General features: G+C 41.1%; 1 protein-coding gene and 1 long non-coding RNA gene across 11 annotated transcripts in view; one reads left to right on the top strand and one right to left on the bottom strand.

Moving 5' to 3' along the window:
- NRXN3 (neurexin 3) overlaps nt 1-26,887 on the bottom strand; it is a 1,810,124-nt gene that overhangs the window by 930,455 nt on the left and 852,782 nt on the right. For all 10 annotated transcript variants that reach the window (XM_070797936.1, XM_070797932.1, XM_070797934.1 and 7 more), the window contains 3 exons: nt 18,045-18,426; nt 16,938-17,128; nt 15,989-16,162 (listed from right to left, as the gene is read on the bottom strand). In XM_070797936.1, the coding sequence (XP_070654037.1) occupies nt 15,989-16,162; nt 16,938-17,128; nt 18,045-18,426 (747 nt within the window). The remainder of the gene's footprint in view (nt 1-15,988; nt 16,163-16,937; nt 17,129-18,044; nt 18,427-26,887) is intronic.
- On the top strand, nt 13,587-21,022 carry LOC139185403 (uncharacterized). Its single transcript, XR_011569035.1, has 3 exons — nt 13,587-13,730; nt 15,354-15,511; nt 20,723-21,022. It is a non-coding gene; the product is annotated as an uncharacterized lncRNA (long non-coding RNA).

Here is a 26,887-nt window from a genome sequence, read left to right as displayed (position 1 = left end):
AATTATTTATTACGTTCTTTCCTGTCTATCTCATCCTGGTGGAATATGAGTCCCTTGAAGGCAGACACCTTGCTTGTCTTGCTCACTTTTTATTTCTCTAATTTCTGATAAAGTATTTGGCATAAAATAAGGGCTCAAAAATATTATTGAATGAAAGGAAGAACAAGAGAATCAAAAAATAAAGGGTTAAAATTCTTTCGTGACTTAAAGAAAACCTGTGGTTTTCCTAACTAATAATTTATCCACCAAACTTAACAACTCATATAAGCAATTTTCTATTTGGAACCAAATGTTTTGGGGGTAGTGGTGGTGGCGGTGGTGGTATTTAATTGACCACATTTCCTCCTCTAATTTAACTATTAGACTCATTCAATCTCAGCAGATGTTGGGACAGACTCTTGGGTTGCCAGTGCCCAGGAAAAGCATGCGGTAACTGTGCTGAATGAGTGTGAGCTGAGACTAGACTGAAAAATACTTTCTGAATAGCAATATAAGCTCCTTTCTTTATTTCAAACTCGTTATGTATATCCTTTCCTGAATAGACTGTATCTTATATGTGTATCTGTTTTCCATATTCTCACAGTGTCTTCCAAATTGAGAGACAGAAAGAGAGAAGAAAGAGAGAAACATTGGAGAAACAGATAAAGGAAAAGAAAAAACTTTAACAATGCTTCCAATTGCACACCCACTGAAATAATTCAATCTTATGCAAATCAAAGGATATAACAATAACAAAGTAGGGCAATTACCCAGCACTTATCTACGTAGAATGGTTCACGTATTTATTCTTTGTAAACACAGGATAAAGCAATTATAAGTATTAAAGAATCAGAAAGAAAAAAAAAAAAAAAAAAACAGGAATGATCTTCTCATGGAAGACACCCAGAACTTCAAAAATAAAAGAATTCTTTGACCGTTGATCAAATTGGAAGGCAAGGATTTCAGAAAAGTGAATTAAATCACAGATCCAGTTACGTGTGTTTTGTTTTGTTTTGATTTGTGCTGGGTCCCACAGGGAATAAGAAGCAGGATGAGGTCTCAAACCTAGGTGTGCAAACACCACAACTGACCTCTATGGACATCAATAAACTTGTGTGTGTGTGGGTGTGTGTGGGTGTGTGTGGGTGTGTGTTGCTATTAGATTAACAAGAGTAACTTAAGGTACTTTTAACCTAAAACCAGAGAAAGATAACTTTTTAAATGTAAGAATGTGGCTGTTTTAACAACAAAAATTTTCAAATCCTATTTCAATTCAAAATCCAGTTAAAAATAAACAGGACAATCTAGCTTTGTCTAAGTACACAGACAAACATCTGTATCAAATGCATATAATAATAAAGATAATAGATCTTCCTAAAGACAATAATCCTACCTAAAACATTCTTCCAAATAAACCTAAAATTTAAGATACAGTAGGATAATATAAACTTTTGGAATTATATATTTAGAAAGTTTTTCAATTATTATTAACAATAACTTCAAATTGCGCTAAGGCTGCAGGGAACCCCTGCATAGGGATGGTGCATTTAATATGTAATTAATGCTCACTAAAATAGTCACATATTCTTTTGAGAAAAGATAGTGACTTTTCTTTGTGTAGTAGGGAAAGTGACAAGGCAACAGAAAGAGATGCATGAAAAGACTAAACAAGTTGTCAATGATGTTAGTAGGTACTCCGGTTTTAACTCCCATCTCGGTTTTTAGTTTATGGAGAAGCATCACATTATGTCTTTGTTCTTTATTTTTTTCAGGTGAAAACTCTGATGGCTGCCACAAATTTCTCATCATTCTGCTTGAACCTGGGATTTTCTTTTTAAGAACTGTCCCAGACAGTCATTTCATGCCTGTTATTGCTAAAATCTACCTCTGCTGTAAATGCAAACTTACTCAGTCACCTCCTCTTCACGGTCCAGAAAATCAAAAGTTGACAGACTGCCTTTTATTACTTGCAGGTCCTTGAGACAGAACTGCTGTTGGAAGCACAGGACACTCGTATTGGAGTGAATTTCTGTTATTGCCGAGGAGGACTTAACCAAATCTATGCCTCAAACATTCCGATTTTAAACAGGTAAACAACCAGCACTAGCTGGTTCTGGCCATAATGGAAAGGTGGGCTTGGTGATGATACATCTGGTCTGATTCCCAATATGCATTTATTCTAAAGGGCTAAGGCTGGTAGCCCACTAGTGGGCACCTGGAGCAGTTGGTTTAACAAGATTCATCATCTTTAATCACACAGCATAAGGCATCTGCACAGTGGGATTACAACCTCAATGTGAAGCATCACAAGAGTAAAACACTGTGCCAATCAAAGGATTTGCTGGCCCATATAAAGCACAACTGACATGGGAGGGAACCATAGGGAGCTGCCATGGGCTGCCTACAATGATATCATCCAGCTCCAATTTTATTTCCTACTTCTGTAAGTTCATAAACCTTTCCAATTTACAGTTTTAATTTGCTTCACAGAGGAAGGCTGACCAAGCAGTAATTGAGTGGGAAGAAAAACAAAAAGAAAGAACAAAGAAAAGGAAGATGAAGACATGTAGATTTAACAAGGCCAGGAATCAAAGGCCACTGGAGATACAGAATTCATGAGGGCATCTTGGTTCCAACCAATTGCATACTTGTGCGTATGTGTGTGTGTGTGTGTGTGTATGAAAGACTCTTACCAGCTTCCTGATCAATCTACAGCCTCTACTGCTAAGTAAAAGAACCAAAAGTGTCAAGGCTTCCTGAGAAGTATTCTTGACATTCAGTTCAGTTCAGTCCAAAAGTCATGTCCGACTCTTTGCAACCCTGTGGACCGCAGTAAGCCATGGCTTTCCTGTCCATCACTAAGTTCTGAAACTTGCTCAAACTCATATCCACCAAGTCAGTGAAGCCATCCAACCATCTCATCCTCTGTCTTCCCCTTCTCCTCCTGCCTTCAATCTTTCCCAACATCAGGGTCTTTTCAAACGAGTCAGTTCTTCGCATCAGGTGGCCAAAGCACTGGAGCTTCAGCTTCAGCATCTGTCCTTCCAATGAATATTCAGGACTGATCTCCTTTAGGATGGACTGGTTTAATCTTCTTAGAATCCAAGGGACTAAGAGTCTTCTCTAACACCACAGTTCAAAAGCATCAATTCATTGGCACTCAGCTTTCTCTATGGTCAAACTCTTACATCCATACATGACTACTGGAAAAATCATAGCTTTAACTAGACAGCCCTTAGTCGGCAAAGTAATGTCTCTGCTTTGTAATATGCTGTCTAGATTGGTCATAGCTTTTCTTCCAAGGAGCAAACATCTTTGCATTTCATGGCTGCAGTCACCATCTGCAGTGATTTTGAAGTCCAAGAAAATAAAGTCTGTCACTGTTTCCATTGTTACCGCATCTATTTGCCATGAAGTGATGGGACCAGATGACATAATCTTTGTTTTTTGAATGTTGAGTTTTAAGCTAACTTTTTCACTCTCTCCTTCCACTTTAATCAAGAGGCTCTGTAGTTCCTCTTCACTTTCTGCCATATGAGTGGTGTCATCTGCGTATCTGAGGTTATTGATATTTCACCTGGCAATCTTCATTCCAGATCGTGCTTCATCCCGCCTGGCTTTTCGCATGGTGTACTCTGCATATAAGTTAAATAAGCAAGATGACAATATGCAGCCTTGACATACTCCTTTCCCCTCTGGAACCAGTCAGTTGTTCCATGGCTGGTTCTAATTGTTGCTTCTTGACCTGCATACAGATTTCTCAGGAGGCAGCTAAGGTGGTCTGGTATTCCAATCTCCTTAAGAATTTTCCACAATTTGTTGTGATCCACACAGAGACTTTAGTGTAGTCAATGAAGCAGAAGTAGACGTTTTTCTGGCATTCTCTTCCTTTTTTCTATGAACCAAGGGATGTTGGCAGTTTGATCTTGGTTCCTCTGCCTTTTCTAAATCCAGCTTGAACATCTGGAAGTTCTTGACTCATGTACTGTTTCAACAGCCTAGTTTGGAGAATTTTGAGCATTACTTTGCTAGCATGTGAAATGAGTGTGATTGTGTGGTAGTTTGAACATTCTTTGGCATTACCTTTCTTTGGGATTGGGATAAAAACTAAACTTTTCTGGTCCTCTGACCACTCGCAAGTTTCCAAATTTGCTGGCATATTGAATGCAGCACTTTCACAGCACCATCTTTTAGGATTTGAAATAGCTCAACTGGAATTCCATCACCTCCACTAGCTTTGTTCATAGTGATGCTTCATAAAGCCCACTTGAGTTTGCATTCCAGGATGTCTGGCTCTAGGTGAGTGATCACACCATCATGGTTATCTGGGCCATTAAGATTATTTTTTTGTATAGTTCTTCTGTGCATTCTTGTCACCTCTCAATATCTTCTGCTTCTGTTAGGTCCATATCATTTCTGTCATTTACTGAGCCCATCTTTGCATGAAATGTTCCCTTGGTATCTCTAATTTTCTTGAGGAGATCTCTAGTCTTTCCCATTCTATTGTTTTCCTCTATTTCTTTGCATTGATCACTTAGGCTTTCTTATCTCTCCTTGCTATTTTTTGGAACTCTGCATTGAGATAGGTATTTCTTTCCTTTTCTCCCTTGCCTTTCACTTCTCTTCTTTTCTCAGCTTTTTGAAAGGCCTTATCAGACAACCAATTTACCTTTTTGCATTTCTTTTTCTTGGGGATGTTTTTGATCACCACCTTCTGGGCAATAATGACCTTCCATTCACAGTTCATCAGGCTCTCTATCTATCAGATCTAGTCCCTTGAATCTATTTGTCACTTCCACTGTATAATCGTAAGGGATTTGATTTAGATCATACCTGACCTAATGGTTTTCCCTAGTGTTTTTCCCTACTTTCTTCAATTTAAGTCAGAATTTGGCAATAAGGAGTTCATGATCTGAGCCAGGTCAACTCCTGGTCTTGTTTTTACTGACTGTAAAAATCCAGCTTCTCCATCTTTGGCTGCAAAGAATATAATCGATCTGATTTCGGTATTGACCATCTGGTGACGTCTATGTGTAAAGTCATCTCTTGTGTTGTTGGAAGAGGGTGATTTTTATGACCAGTGTGTTCTCTTGGCAAATCCCTGGTAGTCTTTGTCCTGCTTTATTTTGTACTCCAAGGCCAACTTTGCCTGTTGCTCCAGGTATCTCTTGACTTCCTACTTTTACATTCCAGTCCCCTGTGATAAAAAGGACACCCTTTTTTGTGTTAGCTCTAAGTCTTATAAGTCATCATAGAGCCGTTCAACTTCCTCCTCATTGGCATTAGTGGTTGGGGCACAGATTTGGATTACTGTGATATTGAATGTTTTGCCTTGGAAATGAACAGAGATCATTCTGTCATTTTGAGATTGTACCCAAGTACTGCATTTCAGACTCTTGTTGACTATGAAGGCTACTCCATTTCTTCTAAGGGATTCTTGCCCACAGTAGTATATATAATGGTCATCTGAGTTAAATTCACCCATTCCAGTCCATTTTAGTTCACTGATTCCTAAAATGTCAGTGTTCACTCTTGCATCTCCTGTTTGACCACTTCCAATTTACTTTGATTCTTGGACCTAACATTCCGAATTCCTATGCAATATTGTTTTTTACAGCACCAGACTTTACTTGCATCACCAGTCACATCCACCACTGGGCATTGTTTTTGCTTTGGCACAGCCTCTTCACTCTTTCTGAAGCTATTTCTCTACTCTCCTCCAGTAGCATGTTGGGCACCTCGCAACCTGGAGAGTTCATCTTTCAGTGTACTATCTTTTTGCCTTCTCATACTCTTCATGGGGTTCTCAAGGCAAGAATACTGAAATGGTTTGCCATTCCCTTCTCCAGTGGACCACATTTTGTCAGAACCGTCCTCCATCATGACGTTAGGGATAAGGTTATCCTTACTGAGCTGCATGTGTGTCTAGGTCCCTGCAGCAAGGATGCTGCCGTCGCTCTCAAAGTACATCTGTTTACAGTATTGTGTCCTCTTGGCTTTCCCAAAGAGAGTCATTTACAGACAATATACCATTCATCCCTTTTAAGTGGCAGCAACCAAGCTCATTTCTATTTAAAGTAAGAAAGCTATGATCCTTAAATGTGTCAAGCATCCCTCTTCATAAAGAAACAGCTGAGAGTGAACACTCTGGTTCCCATTTCACGGAAGATTAAGCAAAACCAGAGAAGAGGGTCCTAAATGTTATTATCAAATTTCATTGCAGAAAGACCTAAGAGTAACTGTGTTCCCAAGATCTTCTTACATTTTTATCTTGAAGGCTGGACCTATGCCTTAGCTTATGATCAGAAGGGTCCCATCAAGCATGCTCAGGCTCCTTCTCCTCGATCAAGGGTTCAAAAGAGTCCATTGGTTAGGACAATGAGTGAAAAACACTAAGGATAAAATCGAGCATTTGGGGGGGACACTGGGACAGTTCAGTAGCACCCTCGTTCTCCTCAATAACTTTTACCCTCTCATCACACATTGAGTATAAATAAGCCAAGATGGACATGAAAATTGGTGGAAACTAAGATGCCCTAATGAGTTCTTTATTTCCAATGGCCTTTGGTTCCCTGCACTGTTAAATATTCAATGACTAGAACTATAAGAAAAAGAAAACCTGATATGTAACATTTCTGTAAGCTGATTTTTATAGCATAAAATACTTTCTCTATAGCCAATCTCAAGGTATTCATAATACGTCTTACATGATATGGATCAGCTGGGAAAATTCCTGAAAATTCCTGTGCTGATGTCAGCTCCAGCACAGTACTTCCCTTGATGGCCAATAAACAACACAGAGTAGTTATACTTGGTGAGAAAAGCGATTTACCCATAGGACGCTTCCAGACAATGGAGAGGTCATGGGAATGGGGTGTGTGTAAAGGTGAGAGAATGGTATTGTCATAAAACCAAGAATGCTTGCTCAACCCACCCTATTTTCAGAGGCTGTCTGGGTAATAAAGGTCAAATGATTAGATCAGATCACCCCTTCTTTTTTAACAACCATGAACAGGTCCTCAAAAGTCAATGTTGCCTCAGAAAATACAAATTGGGGCCTCATTTTTCTGCTTTTCCTTCTTTTCTCAGCACTGATGGAGCAACTTGTTGGAGTAGTAGAGGGTAGTTTTTAAGAGAGAGAGAGAGAGAGAAGGGATTTCAAAGGTCGGCACAATGACAGAGAAGACTAGTTTCAATTGCTTTAATGAACACTGTACCAGTATCATCCGGAACTTAGTGACCTAGTACTGCCATGAAAACCATCAACCATAAATTCAGCTGGATGACCCTCTTGGATACTCTCTGGTCATCTCTGTTCTGTTTCTGCTTTGGAAATATGCAAATCTGGATTCACACCCCCATAGCATAGTATGGGAAAGCCCATAAGCTTCAAAATCCAGCTTTATGACTTACTAGTAATGTGAAATTGAGCCAGCTACCTCAATTCTCTGAGCCCCCGTCTCCCCATTTGTATAAAAGAGATAGAAATTGTTTCTATGGTGTAAGGTGTTAATAACTAGAACTATAAGAAAAAAAAAAAATAAGAAAACCCGATCTGTAACATTTCTGTAAGGTGTAAGGATTCTGTACATGGTGTAAGGATTGAATTAGGCAACATATGCAAAGCCTATAAAGTCATCCTTGACCTGGGAATAAAAACATCTACTATGCAAGGTCATTATCATTGTAGAGACACAGGATAGAAAGTCCTTAGCATGTGCCTGCACAAAGGAGACCCTCAATAAAGGGTATTATCAATTCCATTGAAAAAGAAAATTAAGTTCTCTCTACCCGTTTTAGTTGGGTAAATCAGTCAGGAGTGCAGAAATGAGACACACTGAGGCAGCAAGTCACAGTTACAGTTCTTTCGTGAAAAACCTCTGTCATGCAATGTTGAGAGACAAGACAGAAACCACTGTGGGAAGTTCCATTTAATTCCTATCTCTCTTATTATTGCCCATAATGCAAACCATTTTTGAGGACCTGATTTCTATTAGGTCAAACACTGAATCACATAAAATACAATCGAGAAAGGAATACAGCTCTTAGCTTTGAAGAAAATGAAGTGAAGAACTATATTTCTTGTGGTAAGGAAAGCTGGAGGATTACTCACTAAAAGTATTTGGCTGATGGCAACTCTTATAGAATGACCCGAAGGCATGTTTAGGTTTTCAAGGTATCCAAACCAAAAACATTTATTGACCGACTCAAGACACGCAGCACTTGGAACCAAATCTGATCAATCCTTGGCCCCTCCTACCCACCTGTCCATCATCTAAGCAGAGGGATAATTTGCATTCCATAAAAGAAGCTATTCATCTCCAGAAATAGAAGCTGCTAAGAGGACAATGTGATAGAAAGTGGGGAGAGGATATTCTGATTAATCACCTAACCCAATAAAGAGCTATTCCTTTATTTCTGGTGATTATGACTCATCTGCCTCACTCCCAACAGACCAAACTTAATACTGCTTTTATAGTTGAGCAGCTTCTTTCTATGGATAAGCTTTTAGGAATCTTTTCCGCTCTAGGAATACCCCTCTTACAAATGAAAAGGAATCAGAAAATTACCCCTGAAAAGCCCATAGACATTGTTATTCTCTTCAAAGGACCTTGAAGTTCAAGGGACTGTAACTCTCCGAGAGGCAGCACCTCACAGGGGTCTCAAGGGAACTCTTACTCGCTCTTAAACTGGAGGGGTGCAAAGTCTGATCTGAACCCAGGCCATCAATCAAGTTCCTCCTTGACACTTTCGGTCATGATGTGCAAATGCATCTGCTGTGAAACACAGCAACACTGTGGGGTGGGAAGGAAATACACAGGAGAGAAAGTTCCTTTTCTTCCTCATTCATCAAAGGTTAAATCCCAGAAAGACACATACTTGTCTTCTTAGCCCACACCAGTACCAAGTGTCAGTTTCACAGCTCTTCCCTCTGTCTTGGAAGATGCTACTTCCCTCTGAACCACTCTCTGCTTCTACTTCCTGTCTTCCTCATCCATCTTGCACCTGGGTGTCAGAGTGAACTTGAAAAGATGAAAATCTGACCTGAGTCTCTGTCCTCCTTAAAGCACCCCCAGAGTAAAGACCAATGACTTCCACAAAAGGTCTGATGTCACCTGTCTCCATCCAACTGGGCCCACTTCATCCACAGTCACATCCCCACATGCCCATTATTTCAGCCAAACGGAGCTTCTGGTAGGTGCTCAAACTGGCCAAGCTCTTTGAGCTTCCACCTCTCATCTACCTAAAACATGTCCTACTTCAGACTCAGTTCCAAGTCTGCCTAGAAAATCTCTCCTGAGCACCCACCATCACCCCAGGCAGCACAGCAGCCCTTCTCCCAGACCACACAGCCAGCTCCATGCTCACTCTAGCGTAGGGGTTTTCACTCTGCAGTGTAGCTCTTGGCTGATCTCCTACAGGTCTCTTTGTTGTGGAGAAGAATGAATGAAATGAATGAATAAACGAACAAATAAACACATATTTTAAAAAACACCCCAACAACACAAGGACAAGAGGATTCAAGCTGCTGACTTGTCACACTTCTGCCACTTCCTAGATCCACCATTATATTTCCTTCTGAATATGATTTGCCTTTACTTTTTAGACTCATTTTTAGCCTCCTTTCCTTGTCAAATGGTTTTACTGTCCTTCACAATTAGGGTAGTTAGTACTATCTGTGTCCACAGGCTGTAGCTGAAAAGGCAAGTATGAGTAACGGCCCATACCCCAATGTCAGGAAAACAGAAAGGACAGGCATTTGCATCCTAAAAGGTCTTTTGCCATAATATCCAGAAAGAGTAATACGACTCAAAATAATTACAAAGAATAACAGTCTCTTGCCACAAAGAGACTGGTGAGTCATCACAAGAATGGAAGAGAATTTGGTCAATGGAGTAGTAACATAAAAACCATACTGATGACTAGACTGCTTCTACAGATGAGCATTTTAGGACACTCTAAACTATTATGTCCCCAAATACATATCTACACTTTGGTCAACAATTTATTGTACGGCATAGACATGAACTATGAGTCCTATAAACCATTTCTCCTTTGAATGGGAACTTTCAGATCATTTTGCTACATATGAAGTCCCCTTATAAATTTCTGGGAATTCAAAATCCACAGAGTTCTTACCATGAAAAACCATAAAGTCTAGGGGCAGATGCAGCTGTCTAGTTTTATCTAAAAGTATCTGGTCACAAGAAGCTCTGACAACCTTGAATCGTCTCTTTTCTAGATCAAATCCTGTCCTCTTTTATCTCCCATTCATTTACAGAGTAACATGGAGTAGACCTAGTTAGAAAACTGAATAGAATGTCTAAAAACAACAGCCTTTCGTATCACTGAAAGGGCCATACATACATGAAATGGAAAGCTATTGTACAGCTACCTAGGACTTCAAAGTACTAACCCAGTGCATGCTCTTTTCGTCAATTTTATGACATATTAGCATATTGCTGAATCTGCTAAGCTGAGATGAAGAAGAAAGAGTGAGAGTAAAATGGCTAAGAGAGACTTCTGCTAGTTGATATCCACCCAAGAGACAGACACTTGTGTTGGTTACTGACACGACATTTAACAACTCATTGCAAAGTAATTGATCTTTTAGGTGAAAAGTAATTTTTTTTTTTTTTTGCCACACTGGGTCTTTGCTGCTGTGCGTAGGCTTTCTCTAGTTGTGGCCAGCTACTATGGTGCATGGGCTTCGTATTGCCTTAGCTTTTCCTTTTGTGGAGCACAGGTTATACAGCACAGCCTTCAGCAGTTGTGGCCCTTGGGCTCAGTAACTGCCGCTCAGAGGCTCTAGAGCCCTGACTCAGTAGCTGTGGCACATGGTCCTGGTTGCTCCGCAGCACGTGGGATTTTCCTGGGCCAGGGCTTGAACCCGTGTCTCCTGCACTGGCAGATGAATTCTTAACCACTAGACCACCAGGGAAGCCCCAAAAGTATTATGTTAAAGCTACCTCCATCTACCTAATTTTAACAACTGGTGCTGATTGTGAATTCACAGAAGCCATCCCAGGCTCAATTGCCCCACCCATCTTCACTCTCAGCTGAAAGACGGCTAAAAGGCTGGGTCTTGTCTGGCTCTTCCGCATCAAAGTTCTGACACGACAGGACAGGTGAACCATTACAGACTTTGAAAGGTGCCTCTTTGAATGGTAGGAGAAGCAGTTTCTGCAGTAGATATTCACTGATATCTAACATGCAGACATTATCAAGGGGATTCAGGATAAAATCGATACATCGATAGACCTCTTCCTCCCCAAGAGTACTTTTTTCCTGTGAAATCACAAAACAGGAAATTAAAGTGCTCCATCAAAATCCCCAATTGGGGACACAAGTCTCTAGAATGTTTTAATAACATTAATATATCCCAAATGCCTAAAAGATGTCTTTAAAATGAGTTAAGAGAAAAAGGCATTCTCTTTCATAAGTTCCAAGCACTCAAAACTCCTGCTCTGAGAAATGACCTCCCTGACCCAGAAAATAATAAATTAAGAACACAAATGGGCTTTTATTTTCTTTTTCCAAGTGCTGTCTTCTGTCTGGAATGAGTAAATTAAAAGGAGCCTACCTGCTCCATGACAACTACTTGGAGAGGCACTTCCAGAAATGGATTAATATGTCTGTGGGTCATCACCACATAGGGTGCTGTCAAACCTCTTTGATCACCCCCAAATGGAAGCATATTCCCATCCCCAAGACTCCTTGCCCATGCAGTTCTTTTTCATGCAGTGATCCGGGTTCTCTGCCACTGTCTGTAAAGAACACAGGGTTCAGCCCCCTCCCCACGACCACCGCTGTCCAAGAGGTGTGACAGCTTGAAGGCCTCTAGAGAAAAGATCCCAAGGGTGACAGAGGACTTCTTTCAGTCCAAAGTGGTAATGGGAACAAGAACCTTCTCTACCTTGCAGGTCAGCTTTGGTCAACGCAACTTTGTTAGCGAAAGAACAGAAGAGGTGAAAACAATAACCAGAGGTTAGTAAGAGGTGGAGTAAATGAGGGGTCACATTACAGAAATGAACACACAATCGGCATAACCAACATCACTCGGACAGACACTTGAGATGCTCCACAGGTTTCTCCAGAGACAGCACAGACAGGGAATGCACAGACCAGGGGTGGAGCAGGCCTCGGTCATCAGAGCCACGACAGCAGAGCGGGGGCGGGGGAAACGCCGGACGGGACAGGGCACAAGCAGTGGCACAGGAGCCTTCCCACAACCACACAGCAACCCCAAGGCAGATGGCCCAGAGAAACGACTGCCCATCGGTCAGGATGAACATCAAGAAAGAGGCACAGGACGTGGCCAGACTGAAAGACACGTGTGCACAACCAAACGGAGCCCACAAAAATAATTCTGCACATGGAGGAGTTGCGCATGGAAGAGTTGCCGGGGAGCGCCCCTTGTAAACTCCTGAAAATGCCACCAAGGAAACTGGCACCAGAAGTGGGCATTGCTAGGAAAGTGATCTGGGGACACCCAACCATCTCAACTGGCTTAATTTATAAAAAATGGAGCCATACCCAAATGGCGGTGGGCAAAATGGCACCCAACCCAATGCCCTTTTTATTTATTTATGCCAGTCTCCAAATGAAGCACATGCTTTCTCTCAGATGTTTACCATCTGCAAGTGTGGGGTCGAATTTCTAGCCAATATATGCCTTGGTTTCTGCAGCAAAGCTGGCCTCAAGATAGAGATATTTACCAGCCAAGTATTGAATCAGACAATATCAAAAATCCCTAGCCCAAACTGAGAGGCTGCAGGTCACAGTTAGATGTTGGCTAAGCTGTTCAGAAATCACACTCAACTTTTAAATTATGCACTCTGCATATATTAAAAACATAAAATAAAAATCTAATTCAGGATTTGTTTTTCTCTCTTATTATAAACAATTGAGTGCCAAAGAGTAGTGGATTGATGAATCTTTAAAGTAATTTTGGACTCTTTTGGGTTAGATATGATAGGGAAAGTAATACAACTACTACTTAGGGATCTTGAAGGGTCATTACAAATTACTTTGACAAGAACACACAATATACCCTAGCCTGTGTATCCCAGCTATGTAAGAATAAAACGCACCCACCATCTTGGCGAGATTCAGGTTTTAGTTCCTTAGTAATGAATCCTTATCCCCTACCTGTTTCCTGTTCTAGGCATAGAAATGATACATCAAGAAATGTGTTCTGTTTCCTGTGACTGCCTAGTTGTCAAAGGCCTTCTTGAGGGTCCCGTACTATGTACAGAGATTCAGGGTGAGGATGGTTCTTTTTCTGGAGTCTTTCCAAGGTTTTGTGCCCCTCATTTCACTCCCCATTATCTTCCACAGTGTTCTAAAAAGCGCCTGGGATCTCTTACAAGGTCTTATTCACAATAGTGCAAACTTCCGATGACAGTAATTTATGCCTTAACCCACTTTTTGGCCATTTTTCCTGGCCCCTTACGCTAATTATCTCAGTCATCTGTGTACAATAAACAAGGGCTTTCTTCCCTGAGCACTCATTCTCCACTTCCCGCCACCCAGTGGGGCACTCATAATGCACCATGGGTAACCATCATAATTATCTCCATGGCAATAGAGTGCAGTGTTATTAGGCCCATAGGACTTGCCATAGATGTGGGTGATAGAGCCATCAAGCCACAGTGTTCAGCTTTGAACAATCACCCATACGCAGAGGAAGGTCAGAACCCATCATCATGCTTGTGATGAGTCATGCCAAACTGCACCTCGAGCTGCAGGTAGGGTCAGGAGCATTTTCTCCCATCAGATGGGCAATTTCTTTTCCCTAATGTTCCCATGACTTCCCCTAAAGCTCCCTTACATGGGGTCCATTCCACCTTTGCACTATATATTTTTATACACTTTTATAAAGGTTGGTTTAGACTTTCTTTTAATCCAGTGCTACAACTTTACCTCCTCATACCCCAATTTTTATACTCTATAGAACCATGCCTCCAATACAGTAGCCATAGATGCAAATGGCTATTGGGTACCTTAAAGGTATGTGGTCTGCACTGAGTACAAAATACACATTTGATTTTGAAACTTAAAATGTCTTACTAAAAATGTTAAATTGATTATATGTTGAAAAGATAATATTTTGGATATTCTTGGATAAGTTAAACTGTAAAATTAAACTTCACCTGTTACTTTTAATCTCTTCTAAATGTAACTACCAGGAAATTTAAAATTACATATGTGACACATTATATTTCTATCAGCCAATGTTGCTATGGAGCTAAATGGATGATTTCTGTTAACCTCTAAATCTGCAGAACTGATGGCATGATAAACATATTTAACATTTGAAGAGTGTCTTGTGCTTCTGAACATGTAATTTTATATTATGATTTGACTGGATATGATTAATCATTCCAGAAAAACTGGAATTCCTGTCATTCCAAAGTCCTAAACTAAGATACTCAATTCCCAAAGAGGGCATCTATTTCAGGATTTCCCTTAATACCCAAAGGAACTAAGAGCAGGCCAACAGGACAAAAACTCTTGAGTGAAATTAGGCATTTTCAGGAGAAGAAGGCAAAGTGGCTACTTTAAATGGTTGGTGATACCCAACTTCCTGTCTGCCCATACACACACACTGTATTTGGCCAACAGAATTTAAGAAATATTTCTGGCTAAAAGAAAACTGGAAGGGTTATAGGGATAATAAGCCTTATCACTAGGCAAAATGGCAATGAGAAGCTGACTCTCAGGTGAAGGGAAACGATTTCCAAGCTACAGATCAGTCTGGGAAGTTGATCAGAAGCTTCTTATTAAAGGTGCTTCTAGACGGCAAGTGAAGGATTGAAGCTGATGAAAAACAGGAGTAATAAATGAAGCTGAACAGTTCGGAGATGAACGAACAGGTTTGATGTGGTAAATTAATGAGGGATACAAGAAAACACAACATATGGCACAAAAGACCATGTCGCTCAACCAGACAAAAGAATACAAGGGCCCTGGTGACTGGTCGGATCATCCTCTTGGACTCTTAAGTTAGATTTGAGTCACTTTTTCAACCTACGCAAGGAGGCTGGGGAAGGCTGAGAATGTCTGCTATCCCCTGCTGGTTAAAATGAGATGGATTTTATTGCCAAGAACTGATTGGACTCAAAAGACCTATAAAATTCTGTTAATATCTCAAGAGACAGTGTATTACCTACAGAAATAGGCTGAGCATGGTTTGTTGTGCCGCATGGGTGGGCATGCAATGCTATTAAATGTCTCAGATGAGATAAAATTCGTAAATGATAATCCTACCACTTATTGAGTACCTACTATGTATGTACCAGGCATTCTACATTTAACTCTGACTTACATATATTACCTTCCAAGACACGTTTTATTGTCCCATTCTACAGATGAGGAGACATAGTTCGGAAAGGTTAATTAAAGTGCCACAAGCCACACAGCTGACAAGAACTACTACTTGGACCTAAATCCAGATCTTTACAACATCAAAGCCCATGCTGTTCCACTCCACCACACTGAGAAACTGCCTAAGGATGCCTGACACCTAGTAAGTACTCAATAACTGTTCCTTCCCTTCCCCCATCGAGGCATTCTGACACCATTTTCCTACCTCCCGCTCAGTCTGCATTAAATAATGCAGCCACTGTTGGTGACATACGTTTTATTCACAGTGATACCCATACAGAAGTCCCCGGTTTGTGACTCCTCATGTACTCAGATATCAAGTAAAAGTCCCTGATACCTTTTCAGCCATGCAGGAAGCAAAGACACGAGTCAGGAGAAGCCTGATGTCTGTGCCAGGAACGGTCCTCTATGGCAAGGTGACACTGAGCAGACATGTGCCAACATGCATTCCCGGAGCCTGAGGCACATGTCTTGACACACTCAGCCAGAGACAAGAGGACACCGATGGTGATGCAGGGTCAGACGGGGAAGGGGATGGAAGGTAAACCGAGGAAGGAGCACTGGCAGAGGCAGCAAAGAGGCTTGCAACAAGGCTGCAGCTTAAAAAGACAGAGGGTACCTTCACAGCCCCGCTCGATCTGCCCACTGCGATGGAGGGCATCGTTGATGAGGTCTGGCAGGCGCCCATTCAAGTCCACTGATGCCAGGCAGCCCTGGAAGCCATCCCGGGAGGCCACGAGCTTTGGGAGGTTGCTGTACATGCCTTGGGCCAGACCTGCCATGTAGAGGTCACCTGGAAAGGAAAACGGGTAGGAAAAGCAAATGGGTAAAGGGAGCCGTGTCAACGAAAGCCAAGCCCACTCGCCGTTACCCAGGTAACGGTAACACAGCTGGCGGAAACAGCATCCACAAAATTATTGACAGGGTTTCCACACTGTATAAAAAAGAAACTTAACATTTCTTAAGTGTCATTCATTTTATACACATCATCTCACAAATTGTAATCACCATATCCATTCCACGAGGTAGCTATTGTTTCCATTTTATGATGAAGTAAAGATTAACAACATTTTCAACAAAACAACCATTTACTGAGTCCTTTTTATGTGCTTGTTATGAATAATATGCTGAGAATTTTATAGACATTATTTCATCAAAACTCCTAACAGCCCATAAATGTAGTAACAATTATTATCCTCATTTTGAAAAAATAAAGTGTATAGAAGCTGAAAAAAGGCTAAAAAATTTTACCGAAGTCACACAGGCAATAAATGATTTAGCTGAGATTCCAAAACCTATGTGCCTTCCTCTGCATTATGACCTCTCCACGTTTTGTAATTCATCACTCAGTTCCCACACGCCCAAGGTTTACAGGGAAAACAGAGCATTCCTAAGGAGTGGGCAAAGTAAAAACTGAATAAACTGCATTCTGGTATAATTCAGTGTAGTTAAAACAGGATATACATAATGTATCAAAACTGCACGGTGCTCCTAAATTGCAGTTTACTGCCAGGAACAGCCTTTCCACTGAAAGCTCTAAGGAGGATAAACGTCTTTACAAGCTTTACCTTTCAAATCCAGATTCTTGGCGCCATTGATAACTTGAGTGACCACCTTCGTGTCCACTTTCAGGCTGTGGGTGTTACTGTTGTCCCGGGTGATGACGACGTTGTGCCACTGGTTATCATTCAGGGGGCGGTCACTATTGCCTTTGATCACATTGGGGCCATTTCCGAGGTCAAACACATAGTGTATGTACCTGGGGGAGATCACAAGCACCCAATGACTTGAGATTGCCTGGAGTAGTTTAATGAAGTTTAATGGTAACGTGTACCTAACTGACATGGGGGGCTTCAAACGCCCCAAGAGAGACTGGCATCGTACAAGGAAAACTAAAGCTTGATTTAAGAATAAAGAATGTGTGCCAAGTCACTTCAGCCGTGCCTGACTCTCTGCGACTCTAAGGACTGTAGCCCGCCAGGCTCCTCTGTCCATGGGCTTCTCCAGGCAAGAATACTGGAGTGGGTTGCCATGCCCTTCTCCAGGGGATCTTAAAGAATAGTCAGATCATATTCCATCAGACTGCATTTTAGTTCTAACTCATTAAATCTATTTAACACTACCAAGTAAAAACCCCGAGTCGCAAAGCACAGCGGCTGGTACACTGCGAAACACTAGGGGGCGACATTGAAATTCACAGTCATTTATGGATCTGTGTTTTGGGTTTTGGTCTCTTTTTTTGCTCTTGTTTTAACTACATCCTAACACTCAGTAGTAAAATATCCTGGACCAAGAACAGCTTTATAAAATTTGCATATATGGGATAACGTTAGTACTGAAAATATCTATATTTCACTTCTTCCCATGAATTTGGTGGCACAGATTTTACTGCCCCACAGCCTATATCCCTGTTTTGCAAAAATAATTCCTTTTTTTCCCATAGGTTTAAAGGACTACATTTCATTATAAAAAGCTTGAGAGTACTGAGTTAGCAGAGGATCTTTCAATAAACTCATGAATTTCTCTCCCTTCCTGCCTTAATCATTACACAGACATTTTTAATCAATGGGGGTGAGAGCATGTATCAGGAATAGAAAGTAGAATGGACAGTCTTTTCATATCCATAGTTTCTGCAGGGCTGGTGTTAAGATCCCTAGGCGCTGTCATCCACTTACCCCTTGACTAGTTCAACGGCAATGAAGTCGTTGCCATCACCGCTGTTGAAGAGGATGAAGCCGTCAGCGGAGGTGGTCTTGAACTGAAAGAAGAGGTGCATGGAGGTGTAGGCCTGGAGGGTGGCCAGGCTCAGGTAGCTGCTCTTGGTCTTGAAGGTGACAGGGTCGGCGATGATGTTCCTCAGTCCAAAGCGAGCCTTCAGTTCACAGTAGTCGATGTCTCCGTTTTTGCACAAGTCAATGTAGAGAAGCCCATTGAACATAAGGCTCTGCAAGTGGCCAATGAAACTGGAGGGGACCACGGAGATGTAACGTTTCTCAGTCATGATACCAGTTTCGATGTTGTGGAATTCCAAGCGGGTGTGGTCTCCCACCATCGTACCTGTGAAAAAATCACAAGATGAGATGCAAACGGGAAAAGTGACCCTGTTTTGTCAATAGCATCCTTACGATACTGTGTAGATCTAATTCATCTCTACACAAACATTCAGTTCCAGAAAACAAAATACTCAGTATAGCAGATATCTGACTTGGCTGCAGTGGGCGAGCTGATTACTGGGCCAGTCCAAGTTTTATGCCCTGCACTCCATGCCCTCCTGCAGCTGCACAGAAAGTACCATCTATAGAGGAAGATATGAGATCATGGACAACTCAAGTTAAAGGATGAATCTACTCGTTTGCTCCATTCAGGAAAACAATGGAGTACAAAAACATACTGTAAGAAGAAAAGGTTTTATTTACACTAACCCTTGTAAAGATAAAATAAGCAAGCCTTAGTCATTCATTACCAAATATTTCTTGGTATCCTAATTTGTCACCCAGTGCTTGGGGAAAAGTTTCTATTGTAGAACATATTAATTTTATCTGACTAGCAACTGTCGCTTTTTCTGATAATTACATATAATTTTCCTTTGGGAAGCTACCTTCCCCACTCCACCCTTAAACCACTGGGGCTGGATGAAGGTGACCCCATCGCAGCTCCTGAAATAATCAAATTACCCAGTCTGAACCACTCAAGGTATTCTATCCCCCTAGACATAGAGTGTGGTCAATGGACTAACAAATTGGTCTTCTAAAGCATGCATCTCAATCACACAGTTCACTGAGCCCACCCTTAGAGTTTATTATTCAAAACTCTGGAGTACAGCCCGAGAATCTGCATTCCTAACAAGTTTCAAGGTGCTGATTCTGTGATCAGTCTAGGGACTACACTTAGAACACTGAATTAGCAGCAACCCAACTCACCCCCATGTTTTTGCTGGAACACTTAGGAAAGAGAGATTCTTGGCAAACAAGGCTTGCTGAAGGGGAAAGAAGAAAAGCCAGGGCTGCTGGAGGCCACGATAACTGGGGGGAGAGGGCCTCCCTGGTGAGAGAGCCGACCCAGACGATATCACGAAATGGAGAGAGACGGTTTCTGCAGGGTGATGTCTTTTTAGGACCTGGATCTAGTCAACCAAACCTGGGCTTTTAAAAGCTATATGGCCATAGATTGCCCTTTATGCTTAAAACATTTGAGTTGGGTGTCTTACAGGTGCAACTAAAGACTCTCCAGCTGATACAAATAATCTCTTAGCCCTCTCATTACCTGGTTTACGCAGAAAGAGTGAGTGGCTGGGGCAAGGGCAGTAAGGAGGGCTTGAAATAAATACAAAGAGACAGCACATTTCAGTAACAAAATCAAGGAAAACAGCATTAATGTGGTCAAACTAGAAGGTGGCTCTCTCAACATTTATTTGGGTAAATCATATCAAAATTTAACAAACTGAAAGCCAGATTTATAGTATTCCATCTTAAAAATGTGGGACTAACAGCAGTATAGATTGTTACCTTAGTGGGTTTTTCTTTTTTCTTTTTTTTGCTGGGACCATCTACCTGCATTATGTTACACTTAGGAAAAGTATTACATTTGGTTTATTTTGTAACTTCAAGTATTATTGCCTTAATGTCTCTTAACCCTGTTACACCCTGCTTGTAGACATGTTAATATAGTAATACATTTTATGATAAATTGAGTTTAAGGACTACTCTTTTTTGCTAATGTTTTATCATGTATGCATTATTTTGTATATGTACAGGGCAAGTAGGTATACAATTTGATAAAGTTGCAGTTATAAAATATTATTAACAGAAGATGTAAGAAATTTCTGCATGGTCTAAATCTTTGTGTACCTTATTTGTAAATTATTTGCCCTGAAGTTTTAGAAAATAGTTTCTGATTTTTAAAATTGTTGGATTTATGCAGCCAGCTTTACCGGTTATCAGAGATCAAAGATTGTAAAAATAATACATTTTGTAAATTGTAAGCAAAAAGTAATTTTTATATTATATACTGTCTAATTGTCCATCCTAATTGTCTTTGTTTTCATCTAGTCATGGAGATTCAGTAAGTGCCTTGGAACAATATTGAATTCTCTTAGCTTGTGTGTGTTACTTTAATATTTGAACTCAACTGGGATTAGAGGACTATCAAACTATATGTATGTTTCAGGATATTTGACATGCCATTAAAAAAAACAAAAATAAAATAAAATTTAACAAACCAAGTTGTAATACCCCAGAGGCAGAAGGAAGGGAAAGGGAATTCCCTCTTCCTTCTTTCTCCTGTTATGACCTTCCACTTTGAAGAAATTTCACTAGCAAGACATACTAGTATCTCTTTATTCCCTCTTTTATAGCTTTCCAGAAAAAAAGAGTGACAAAATCTGAAATATAAGGACCATCTGCAAAGAGAAACCATATGTCCATAGCTCAGCCCCTGGCATGCGCTTTATGGGAACACGCTGCCTTGGGAAACATCAGTTTATGTCACTCATTCATCTGCTGCATGGCTGTTAGAGGAGCAGACGTGCTTCAGGGGAGATTCCCACTCCAGTCCTGAATCAGCGTGCTAGAGGGCAATTCTAATTCTGAAATCCAGTACATGTAAACCACATATTTCAACATCAGTGCTCTCACTAATAAAAATCAAAGTTCATTTCTGCCAGACTAGCATTTGTTTTTCTCAATTGGTGTAGAACTCAGGTGGCAAAGATAAAAGCAGGGGAGGGGATCATATTTTCTTGGGTCCTTAAACTTCAATATCTGGGACCTTCAACCAGATCACACCTTTGGATGCTCAATATTAATTTCAACTCTTTGGGAGCATCCTCAGACCTAGTTGAAAGAATTGTTCATAAGCACAAAAATCAAATTTACATTTTATGAGCTCCTGTGTGGTGTTTTGACAACTAGTGACAAATTGTTCTCCTTATATAAGCAAAAATAAAATGATGATGTTGGTTAACTTAACTATAAAATTGTGATAGGACAAAAATCAAAATGCAACATAAGCCTGCTAACAATTGAATAACTAGAAGAAGGAATTACTGGATAAAATGCTTTAGTACTGAAAACTGGACTGGTCATGAAAATGCAACTAGCATAATCTAAATTCACATGACATAAAACTATGAAGTGATGAAATAAATACCCAATGTCAGTGTGGCCACAGCTGTTCACACCAGGGCTAGAGGCGGGGAGCTGGGGCTGGATGATGATGCGGAAGGGAAACCATAGCCAATCTCGATGAGGGCCCGGGAAATGAACAGTGATGATGCTAGTCCTCATGCTCATTCTTAGAGTAAAACTTTAGAACAAGAAACATCAGTGATGAGAACTAAGAAGAGATAAAGGGATGATCCCTAGTGAAGACTGGAGTTCCGAAAGGAATCTGAAGAGACGATGACAAGGTCAACTTGGAGTTTTTAGAGAAGTATGGATAAATCGCAGCTCATGGGGTTGCAAAGAGTCGGACACGACTGAGTGACTGAACTGAACTGATGGATAAATCAGCCTATAGAACTGAGGGGTTAGGAAATTCTACTCTCCAAAACATGAATATCATAAAGCAGGAAAATCATACAGTGTTGCCTGAGAGAGACCGAAGGAAGGTTTGCATAAGTAAGAAAGTGTTTGTTGCTCAGTTGTGTCTGACTCTTTCAGATGCCATGGACTATAGCCCACCAGGCTCCTCTGTCCATGGAATTCTCCAGGCAGGAATGCTACAGTGAGCAGCCATTCCCTTAAACAGGGGGATCTTCCTGACCCAGGGATTGAACCCAAGTCTTATACATTGCAGGCAGATTCTTTTCCATCTGAGCCACCAGAGAAACCCTGTAAGTAAGGAAAAGGAGGCTAACTTTGAGAGCTTAGGCCAGGGATACAAACAGATTTAAAGTTTAGGATAACTCAGAGAGCTTCAGCTAGAAGTTGGTGGGGTTAGGAGAGACAAGGGAGTGAAGAAGGTGACATGGGACCAAATTAGAAAATCTGCTGCTGTATTTAAAATGAATAACCAACAGCAACCTAGTATATAACACAGGGAGCTGCACTCAATACTAGGTAACTAACTGGAAAAAGAATTTGAAGAAGAACAGATACATGTGGAGGTATAATTGAATCACTTTGTTATACACATGAAACTAACACGTTTTTAATAAACTATATTCCAATAAAAAAAAAGTTTTTAAAAATTGAACTGGCTTTACTATATGCTAAAAGAACTCACTTGGCCACAGATGGATATTCAAAAAAAAAAAAAAAAAGAGTGTATGCTGCTGCACCTGGAAAAAGCATTGAGGATATAGCTTAAGTTTGAAACTTGGCCAAACTAAGCAAATAAATGCTTTATAAAAAATCTGTGTATCAGTTCAGTTCACTTACTCAGTAGCGTCTGACTCTTTGCAACCCCATGGACTGCAGCACGCCAGGCTTCCCTGTCCATCACCAACTCCCAGAGCTTACCCAAACTCATGTCCATTGAGTCAGTGATGCCATCCAACCATCTCACCCTCTGTCGTCCCCTTCTCCTCCTGCCTTCACTCTTTCCCAGCATCAGGGTCTTTTCCAGTGAGTCAGTTCTTTGCATCAGGTGGCCAAAGTATTGCAGCTTCAGCATCAGTCCTTCCATCACCTAATCAATACTAATAGCTAGGAAACTTTTCACTCATCTCTTTTGAATGCTGCCTGCAAACTGAAACTCCCTCACTTAAGGTGAGAATACATGCATACTTCACACCAGCTGCTTTCAAATTTCAGAGGAAAGAGGAGTAACTTGGGAGAAAAAAAAAAAATAGGGAAAAAGCAAGACTACTGAAGAATCCCTATATGCCAGGCACTCTGTAACCACCATCAAATGCCACAATCACACAAAAAAAGCTATAGATAGGCATTGCTATATTGCTTCAGAGGTGAGGACATTGTGCTTAGCGTTCTAGAGGGAGTTTATCACAGGTCATATAGGTGGTAAATGGTAGACCCCCCAAACTGAACACAGCTGTGTATCATGCTTCCCAAAGCCCATATCTTCTCTTGTACAGATACACTGTTTCTGGAGAAAACACTTGACTCATTCCTCACATTAATGTCCAAGAAAAGTTGTAGATGGAATTTAACTGGTAAAATTTCCACACAGAAGTTGCTGCGATGAATTCACACTCCTTTCCAGGGGCCGAAAATTGTAACGTCATCCATCTAACTCACAAGACTCTTGAGAGTCTCTTGGACTGCAATGAGATCCAACCAGTCCATCCTAAAGGAAATCAGTCCTGAATACTCATTGGAAGGACTGATGCTGAGGCTGAAACTCCCAATACTTTGGCCACCTGATGCGAAGAACTGACTCATTGGAAAAGAGTGGGGAAAACAGAGGCAGGAGAAGGGGACGACAGTAGATGAGATGGCTGGATGGCATCACCAACTCAAGGACATGAGTTTGGGTAAGCTCTGGGAATTGGCGATGGACAGGAGGCCTGGCATGCTGTGGTCTATAGGGTTGCAAGGAGTCGGACAGGACTGAGCAGCTGAACTGAACTGAGCTCAATGTATTCCTTACCTTTCCCAGGATAGGCATGCTTCCCTGGCTCCTGTTCACGTACTCACTGCCATAGTTCACCATTGGCCAGCGAGCAGTTTACAGACCAGCCCTCAGAGTACAGGAGTTTGTTGAGAGCATAAACCTACTGAAAATTTTAGCCAAGTTCAAGCTGTAACTTTCCATAAGTGGATGAACATGTAAGCTCTGAGGCTTGACTGCCTGGGTTACATAACTTTCCTGTGGCTCAGTTTCCCTGTGAAATCAGCATGAAGTTATCAGGAAGAAATGTATCAGTACGTATAAAGGACAGAACACAGTCCGTTAGCTATGAACTAATTACGCATCTTTCCTTTTTCCCTTTTCTCTGACGTCTACTAAGAATTTCCTGGAGACCTCACTTATTGCTTTCTCTCTTTTACCAGAACACAAGCTCTTTGTAAGTAGGGGCCACTCCTTGCCTCTTCCGTGTGCCCCACACTGGCAGAGGGGCTGGAACACAGCAAGCACGCCTCACGTCTGGGGAAGGAGGGTGCATGTGAGATATCTGCTTTGGAGTCAGCCTTAAGAGTTGGCCAACACTGACAGCAAAGAAATAATGGGAGAGGCTTGACCACCCACGCCCACAGATGGGGAGAGAGAAGTTAAGAAAACAAAGGCTTATAAAGCTTAGTAAAGAATGCACATTTTGCCCACAATCCTCCAGCTCTACCACTCTCACAGCCTTTTCTCCATGTTATATCAACATTTTTCAATAGTATATGCTGTGAAATGCTTTCAGTTCAGTTCAGTTGCTCAGTCATGTCTGACTCTTTGTGACCCCATGGACTGCAGCACGCCAATCTTCCCTGTCCATCACCAACTCCCAAACTCATGTCCATTGAGTTGGTGATGCCAACCAACCATCTCATCCTCTGCTGTCCCCTTCTTCTCCTGCCTTCAATCTTTCCCAGCATCAGCGTCTTTTCAAATGAGTCAGTTCTTCACGTCAAGTGGCCAAAGTATTGGAGTTTCGGCTTCAGCGTCAGTCCTTCCAATGAACACCCAGGACTGATCTCCTTTAGAATGGACTGGTTGGATCTCCTTGCAGTCCAAGGGACTCTCAAGAGTCTTCTCCAACACCACAGTTCTAAAGCATCAATTCTTCGGTGCTCAGCTTTCTTTATAGTCCAACTCTCACATCCATACATGACCACTGGAAAAACTATAGCCTTGACTAGACAGACCTTTGTTGGCAAAGTAACGTCTCTGCTTTTTAATATGCTGTCTAGGTTGGTCATAACTTTCCTTCCAAGGAGTAAGCGTCTTTTAATTTCATGGCTGCAGTCACCATCTGCAGTGATTTTGGAGCCCACCCCAAAAAAAGTCTGTCACTGTTTCCACTGTTTCCCCATCTATTTGCCATGAAGTGATGGGACCAGATGCCATGATCTTAGTTTTCTGAATGTTGAATTTGAAGCCAACTTTTTCACTCTCCTCTTTCGCTTTCATCAAGAGGCTCTTTAGTTCTTCTTTGCTTTCTTGCACTCATCTCACAAGCTAGTAAAGCAAAATGCTTTAGAAATTTTAAAAAGTTCTGGTACCGAATAAGTTGGGCAAACACTGCGTATGCAATTTTTGATGATGAGCAAAGGATATCAGCATATTAAAGGCTCCTAACAGGTCTTTCAATAAAGAATTCTACTGCATTTTGTTTAACCTATTGTATCCAAATTAATCTCAACATTTCTTTTATTAACATGAAAAATTTTTCTTGGAAAATGATGCTCTACAGCTTGGTATGGTATGTGCTATATACAGGGTGAGGGAAGGAAAGGAAAAAGCTAACGTGGACCAGAGGAGTAAAATTAAAAAAGAAAAGAAAAGGTGAAATTCTATACCAGAAAGAAGCTCCAGGTGGAGTGGGCAGTTCCTGAAGCATTGGGTCCCCATGCTGAGGAGCATAACTCATGTGATGTATTCTGTTATTATTTTCTAAAGATTTTTAAAAATATTTATTTTTATTTGGCCTCACTAGATCTTAGTTTGGGCATGTGGGATCTAGTTCCCTGACCAGGGATTGAACCCAGGCCCTCGGCATCAGGAGCACAGAGTCTTAGCTGCTGGACCACCAGGGAAGTCCCTAATTTATTCTTAATAATAGAAATCCAGCCCAGCCAATCAATAAATCAATCCTGATTAACTGTCAACTGAACTTAGTATTTTTCCAGGAACACAGTATATTACAATAAATTAAAACCACCAGGCTAAGGATTATTTCTTTCCTAGCTTCTGATTTCTTATGAGTCTGACCTATTCTTTGCATCCATTTCTACAAACTAGCTGAAAGTCTGACATCCTGGGGGACCTTAAACAGCATGAAAGGCATTTCTAAATAAGTCAGTAAGACACTACTTAATAACCTGAAGACCGTGTGGTATTTTAGTTTCATTGCCTGATTTTATGACTTCTGTGAGCTAAAATTAAAATTCCCAAACCCCTTATCACTGTAAGGAGCAACCCAAGGCTGCAGCTCATAAGCAAAATAGCTCTTTTCTTCTCCAAAATTTCTTTATCCACATGGCTCCTTTTTTTCCCCATCAGCAGCAAAGTAGGGGGTATGTTGGGGTTCATTAATTTCTAATATCAAATTACTGAATGACTTGGGCATCCATGGTTTAATCCTGCAGTTTAATTATTAGTGGTTAAGAGAGAGCACAATTTATAATTACCTTTATTCTAAAATTTCTATAAAAGAATAATGACTGAGGGAGACAATATACATTACTATATTCTCAGTCCTGCAGTTCTTAGATTTCAGGGTATATAATTTCCCCATGGAAATACATGGAACGCACTGTCTGCAGAGAGGGGTGAGGTCGCCATCTAGTGGCTGTTTATTCAAAACACGCTGCAAAGAGCACTGTTGGCTTTACTGGGCTGAACCCAGAGAGGTCAGCGAGGGACTAGGGGTGTATCACAGCTCTCTTTGAGGTCTCCTTTCTGCACT

This window comes from Bos indicus, chromosome 10 (assembly GCF_029378745.1).
Source record: "Bos indicus isolate NIAB-ARS_2022 breed Sahiwal x Tharparkar chromosome 10, NIAB-ARS_B.indTharparkar_mat_pri_1.0, whole genome shotgun sequence".
Classification (NCBI taxonomy): Eukaryota; Metazoa; Chordata; class Mammalia; order Artiodactyla; family Bovidae; genus Bos; species Bos indicus.
The sequence above is the reverse complement of the archived record's forward strand: the minus strand, read 5'-3'. Positions and strand labels throughout refer to the sequence as shown.